Source organism: Cynara cardunculus (assembly GCF_001531365.2).
Source record: "Cynara cardunculus var. scolymus isolate 2C chromosome LG 3, CcrdV1, whole genome shotgun sequence".
NCBI classification, from domain to species: domain Eukaryota; kingdom Viridiplantae; phylum Streptophyta; class Magnoliopsida; order Asterales; family Asteraceae; genus Cynara; species Cynara cardunculus.
Genome location: NC_037530.1, coordinates 14,903,666 through 14,910,027, shown reverse-complemented (window position 1 = coordinate 14,910,027; position 6,362 = coordinate 14,903,666). Strand labels below are relative to the sequence as shown.

The 6,362-nt window shown below is 32.0% G+C and overlaps 2 protein-coding genes across 3 annotated transcripts; one reads left to right on the top strand and one right to left on the bottom strand.

Annotated features, from left to right (window-relative positions):
* The first annotated feature begins 442 nt into the window (after window positions 1-442).
* On the top strand, window positions 443-1,771 carry LOC112508985 (zinc finger MYM-type protein 1-like). Its single transcript, XM_025113855.1, has 2 exons — window positions 443-1,342; window positions 1,430-1,771. Exons 1-2 carry the CDS (start codon window positions 443-445, stop codon window positions 1,769-1,771), a joined length of 1,242 nt encoding a protein of 413 aa, XP_024969623.1.
* A 1,378-nt stretch (window positions 1,772-3,149) lies between these two features.
* LOC112510072 (homeobox-leucine zipper protein HAT9-like) lies at window positions 3,150-5,032 on the bottom strand. Of its 2 annotated transcripts, none has more exons than XM_025115355.1 (3): window positions 4,557-5,032; window positions 4,078-4,157; window positions 3,150-3,500 (listed from the first exon to the last, which is right to left on the bottom strand). In XM_025115355.1, the coding sequence occupies exons 1-3, from the start codon at window positions 5,010-5,012 to the stop codon at window positions 3,218-3,220; spliced, it is 819 nt and encodes a 272-aa protein (XP_024971123.1). In that variant the 5' UTR covers window positions 5,013-5,032; the 3' UTR covers window positions 3,150-3,217. The 2 variants fall into 2 exon arrangements, with proteins under 2 accessions (XP_024971123.1, XP_024971124.1); XM_025115356.1 differs by having other exon boundaries at window positions 4,078-4,154.
* Window positions 5,033-6,362: the final 1,330 nt, after the last annotated feature.

Genomic DNA, 6,362 nt, shown 5'->3' with positions numbered 1-6,362 from the left:
TGGGCTCGGATACTATGGTCAACAAGCATTTACCATAGATGGGTTTTGAAATTGGAAAAAAGTGGATGGGAAAAAATGTGGCTTCTTGATGCATATGGGAACCGAATGTACATCTTTCCACAATGTTGCACAAAAAGGATGAGATCATTTATTTAATAAGGCGCAAGATATACGAAATGTATTTGAGAAGTTCACAGCTGAAGAGCGTGAGAAAAACATATTGAGATTGACGACTTCTATTTATTGCGTCTGTTGGTGTGCCTTTCAAGCAGTTGCATTCAGATTCCATTAACAGAGGGAATTTTCTTGAAATGTTGGAGGCACTTAGTGAGTTTAGCATGAGCTTAAAGAAATATTTTGTCATGCTCCCAGATATGCATCATATACATCACCGTTGATTCAAAAGCAAATTTTGAATCTTATATCAAATAAGGTGAGACAGATGATTTGTGGTGAGATTGGTGGTCGAAGGTTTTGTTTACTTGTTGACGAAGCACGGGATGAGTCTCATAAAGAGCAAATGTCTCTTGTTTTGAGATTTGTTAATAAAGAGGGCTTCATTATAGAGCATTTTTTTGGAATTGTTCATGTACATGACACTACAACACAAACGCTCAAGGACGAAATCTATTCTCTGTTGTCACATTACAACCTTGATGTCAAGTCTATTCGTGGACAAGGGTATGATGGTGCAAGCAAYATGCRRGGTCARTTYAAAGGTTTGCAAGCCTTGATTTTAGAAGATTGTAAATACGCATATTATGTTCACTGTCTTGCTCATCGGCTGCAATTGGCATTAATGGCCGCCTCTCAAGGAGTTATCGCACTGCGTAATTTTTTTGTAACGTTGTCTTTTGTTGTCAATGTTGTTAGTGCTTCTTTTAAACGCACCGACCAACTACGAGATGCACAAGTCAAGCAAATAGCATACTTGATTTCTGTTGATGAATTGGAGACCGGTAGAGGTCTCAATCAAATAGGTACATTACAACGAGCAGGAGATACTAGATGGAGTTCTCATCTCAGATCAGTTTCTAGCCTAATCAAGATGTTCAGTCCCACTTGTGAGGTTTTGCTCAAAATTTTTAAGGAAGAAACTGGGCCGATCAAAGGAGATTCAGATTCGACGTATGAGGCTATAACGACATTTGAGTTCATATTTGTCTTGCATCTTGAAAGAGAAATAATGGAGATCACTGATTTACTCTGTCAAGCATTACAAAGAAAAGATCAAGACATTTTTAACTCATTGAGGTTAGTTGCATCTACCAAATTGTTATTGCATCTAATGGAAGATGAAATCTGGGATGCTTTGCTTTGCCTTGTTAAGTCATTTTGTCAGGTATATAACATAATGATCACACACTCGAACATCGTTATCAAGTAAATCTTCCTAACTTGTCTTCTTCTCGACTTGTTTTCTTGTCAGGTACGTAACATAGATATTCCTGACTTGTCTTCTTCCTACTTTAGCAGAGGCAATCGAGCTCGTAATGAGCATAGTGGTCATACACTTGAGCATAATTACCGAGTGGATATCTTTTATGAAGCAATTAATTGTCAATTAATGGAATTAGATCATCGTTTCAGTGATGGTTCCATGGAGATGCTTCGTCTTGCTTCAACTCTAGATCCTAAAAATGCATATGACACTTTTAGAAGTCTTGATGTACGACAACTAGTAGAGAAGTTTTATCCTGAAGATTTCGGTGATCATGAGAAAACAATTCTGAAAATGCAACTTCAACATTATGTTATTAATGTCGTTTAACATATAGATTATAAGCAATTGACATCTATTGCAGAATTGGGTCAATGGTTGGTAAGGACTAGAAGAGAAACAACTTTTGATCTTATTTATCGATTAATAAGTCTATTACTTACTCTTCTAGTTTCTAGCACGACAACCGAGAAATCATTTTTAGCAATGAATATTGTGAAAACAAGAATACGAAATAAAATGGATGATGAGTTTCTAAATGACTCGTTACTTTTATTTATCGAAAGAGAAGTAGCTGAAAAGATTAGTTTGGAGGAAATTGTGGAAGACTTCAAGGTCGCAAAAGATTGACGGGTTCCACTTTGATTAGCGATGTTTGACATGTTTATATTTAACGTTTAATTTTAGAGTTTTACTACGTTATAACTTTGGACAATGTATTTTTGGTACCTTTAAAATATATAATATATTAGGTTTGGCCCATACGGTTGAAAAGTTTGTGTTCCGCCCCTGATAAAACATTTGACAAAAAAAATTAAAAATAATTTTTTATGCATAAAGTACTGTCTAATGATACATATTATTTAAAATTCAAGATTAAAAGTAGAATGTGCATGACTACATTTTATTAAAGCTCCATATTTGAATTCGTGTAACTAAATGCAGATAAACATAATCAAATACATAATAAACATCATTTTAAATATAAAAAATATAAAATATAATTAATATAATAATTGAGTTCTAACAAAATACTTAATTATATATTATCTTAAAAAGTTTATTTTATTAAATCAAAAATAAATTAGTTCGTTTTTAAACTTTAATAAGATTATAACAAAAAATCGAATTAAAGAAATTACACAAAAGCGAATTTTTAAATAGTTAATTTATACTAATATCGTTTATTTTTTTAATAATTTTATGATTTATCTTTAAATTTATATTTCAATCAAAAATAAAAACATTTTTCTTTTTGTTAAAACCATATAAAATTGCATTATAACATTGATAAAACCAAAATATAAAACAAAACATTATAATTAAGATGTATTTCGTTGTACTGTACGAATATCCTTCTAGTTATATATATATATATAGACTTGGGATCATGTGACACCAATGGTTTTTCGTGAGACCCGTAAGACCAATTCTCAACCCTTGGATTAGATTTACAATCGTTAGATCTGAACATTCATAAATGCCATAAGACTTCTCAATAATTACAAAATTGTCATCTTGCAACTTTAGACCAGTAGATCGATAGCTTATAAAGTTGATCAATGAATATAAATTGGTCTTACGGGTCTCACGAAAAACCCTTGGTCTCACGTGAACCCAACCCTATATATATATAGAGAGAGAGAGATATATATATATATATATATATATATAACATATATTTCTATAAATGCTTAGAGAAACTTAATTTGACATAAATAAAAGATAGATTAACTAAATTAGTAATTTACAAAATTGACCTTGTTTATATAATAGTTAGCAAAGCTGAGTAAAACGGTGTGCGAGTGACTTTGGGGCACGAGAGAAGGGAGTTTTGAAAGGCATTGTTGTGTCGCTGCCGGATACGATTCTCTCACATGAAGGGCACATGGTCTGGGTGGCTGCCGGAAACTGCATGTAAAACTGCGGTGAGATGGTGGTGGTTTTTCCTGCTTTCAGTTCTTGAATTTCCGTTTTTAGCCTTTTGTTATCACTCGCTAGTGCTTCACAACACTTCTTCAGTAATGCACAGTCTACTTCATTTTGCTTCAGCTTTGTCCTGTAGTAAAGTCAATTAATTGATTACAAATAATCAATTAAAAAAAGAAAACACTATAATAAAATCGGGCTTAAAAAAGTTAAAAAAAAAAGCATCTTAATAGACCGTATTATAAAACTTAATTTTTATGATAAAAAAAATGAAATGTCTTTCTAAAGACGTTGTATTAAGAGTATCGGACACTTTTCAACGTTTTAACAAGTGTTTTACGATATTTTTAATACAAAACGTTTTATTAGCAGTTTTATAGGAAACTATTTGAAAAAAGTGTCTTATAAAAACAAGTTTTCTATAAAAAAAAGGAGTTTATAGGACTTTTTATCAAAAGTGTCATAAAATTTGTTAATGCGACATTTATATTAAATGTGTCCTAAAAAACATTTTTAAGACATCCAAAAATGTCCTATCAACTTATTACAACGACTTTTGATAGGACATTTTATATTTTGTTTCTACAAAACGGTCTATTAGAACGCTTAGAAATTAATAGTGTTCTATAAACCTAATTTTATAGCAGTGAAATATCATTTATTTAATTTAGGTCTAATTATTAAAAGTTGAAGACTTGATTCTGTACCTTGCTCGTCTATTCTGGAACCATACCTCCACTTGTCTTGGCCGTAGATTAAGACTTTCTGCAAGGGATTGCTTTCGCTTCTATGTACAAGGACAAAGATACAAGAGAGCTATCTATATAAGAACCAATAAAGGAAAGAAGACTACTACTTCTGGCCTATACATATACGTCTTTATACAAATTATGTAATGACAAGTGTTTCACTAAAGCCATCACTAAACATGGTTTGGGTTGCAAAATGCCCAAAACAGTCTTATTTAACTTAAAAGTATGGTTCCCTTATGTTCAAAAATTGGAAAGAAAAATAACCGTTAGCATGAAAAAGCACAAGAAAAGTTGTCGTTGACGGAAATTATGCTGCTAACAATCCGACTTAAAACATAAAAGAAACTTATAAATAGATCGTGTTAGATACGTATTTCTAAGACGTGATCGTTGGTTACAAAAGACTCGATCAATTGTGACTGATAATAACTTACAGGATTGAGGGTGCTATGTTGTTTGAATGTTTCTTCCAAAACAAAAGATTGTTCTTTGGTTAATCTGAGTTTCTTTCTTGAACCACCTTCAAATTCATCTTGATCAATATCATTGATTGTCTTTGACGACAACGTCTTCTCCACTTCTTCTCCGCCACCATCTCTCTCCACCCTCTTGGCACTCGTGGAGTTTGAGAACGAAGAAACTGTGCTAACAATCGAATTGGAAGTAGCTTGGTGGATTAACTTGGATGGATCTTGATCTCTACCTAACCCTAATGTTAAAGATGGGAGCAAGTGATCATACATGATCGATGATTTCTCTTCCAGTTGTTGGTGGTGGTGTTGTTGATCAAGATCATGATCATGGAGATCTAAAAGATGGTTTATTGGATAACTATGATCTCCGGTTAAGCTTAAATTTAAGCTTGTGATGCATGAAACTTCAGGGACCATGTTCTGAAACAATCCTATTGAAAATAATGGATTTTTAGTTATGAGAGGGAAGAAGAAGTAGCTTTTTATGTGTGTTTGTGGTGCATTGAATAGAATAATTATATACGTGGAATCAAATTGGGATGGGGTGGAGGTCATGGTTGATTGAGGAGAAAATTATTCCCACCTTTTACCCTTTAAAATTTTTCTTGGGCTCTTTCTCCTAATTTTAATGAAGCTTTTCTATGTATGTAAAACAATCAACTTTTCATTAATGATTTGCAACTACTTTTAGATAAACAATTAACCTGAGATGGATTTTTCACCATTGTATTCGTTGTTTATTATTCTATTATTATTATAGAGTAAACTATGATTTTCTGTCAATTTATGATATTTTTTGTCCATAGTTTTTAAAAGTTGCTTTCTTTTGATACTATGGTTTCTATTACATTTCGTTTTTCATCCATCAATACAATGATCTTAGAAAAGGGTCCATTAAGTTGAGAATAATATGGTCTTTTTATCATTTTCTTTATTCTCCATATATTTTTTACAAAACTACATTTATGATTGAATTTAGAGCCCATCACTTCACTCTTTTGCAATATTACTGTTTTATCTTATCTAATCTATCTTAACAACTTTTCTGAAATCTCCGATCTTTGACTTCTATATGACAACAAGTACATGGGGCCTTTTTTTCTAGACACCTCCAAGATAATTAGCATTATGGGTAAGTACATTAATCATAAGTATATCATAAACTGAGATCGAAGATGATCTTACATGATGCATGATGATGCTCGATCCCGTTTGGATTTTTTATCGAGCACAATGATTTTATGGCAGTTTGACAATTGATCGATGATCTCCATTATTCTTCGATGGAACTCGATTAACAATGATGTTTTGCTTTTTTGGACCTGTTCGTTGACCTTATTTTGTTGCTTCTAGGATCAAAAAATATTTGAGAAGTGGATTGTCATTAGTTGATATTCATTGTTAAAATATAATTCATATATACGGTGATCCTCATGCAAAAAGATGTAATGCAATTGCAACTAACTGACACTTTGTTTGAAGACTTTGAGGTCGATTAGCTCAAGTATGATATCATATTGGACTTCCCTTACACAATGTCATAAGCCATTAACCATGTTCATGTTAAAAAGATGGCCATATCATAGTATTAAATGAAGAATTTCTTTTAAATATTTTTTTCTCTCTTGCTAAAAAGAGTACAAGTTTTGAAATTGTTTAACCATTCCAACATTAAAAAAGTTAGATTCGAGGTTATAGAGACTTGAAGTGAAGTTGAGACTTTCTCTAGATAAAAATTATGATGTTGCAGGTTTCAAGATTGAAGAA

Excerpts from the sequence above, each read along its gene's own strand:
- LOC112510072 (XM_025115355.1), bottom strand. The coding sequence starts at position 5,012 with ATGGTCCCTGAAGTTTCATGCATCACAAGCTTAAATTTAAGCTTAACC. Across the intron at positions 4,158-4,556 it reads AACATAGCACCCTCAATCCT|AAGCGAAAGCAATCCCTTGC; the intron begins GTAAGTTATTAT and ends CCTTGTACATAG. Across the intron at positions 3,501-4,077 it reads TTCCAGAATAGACGAGCAAG|GACAAAGCTGAAGCAAAATG; the intron begins GTACAGAATCAA and ends ACTTTACTACAG.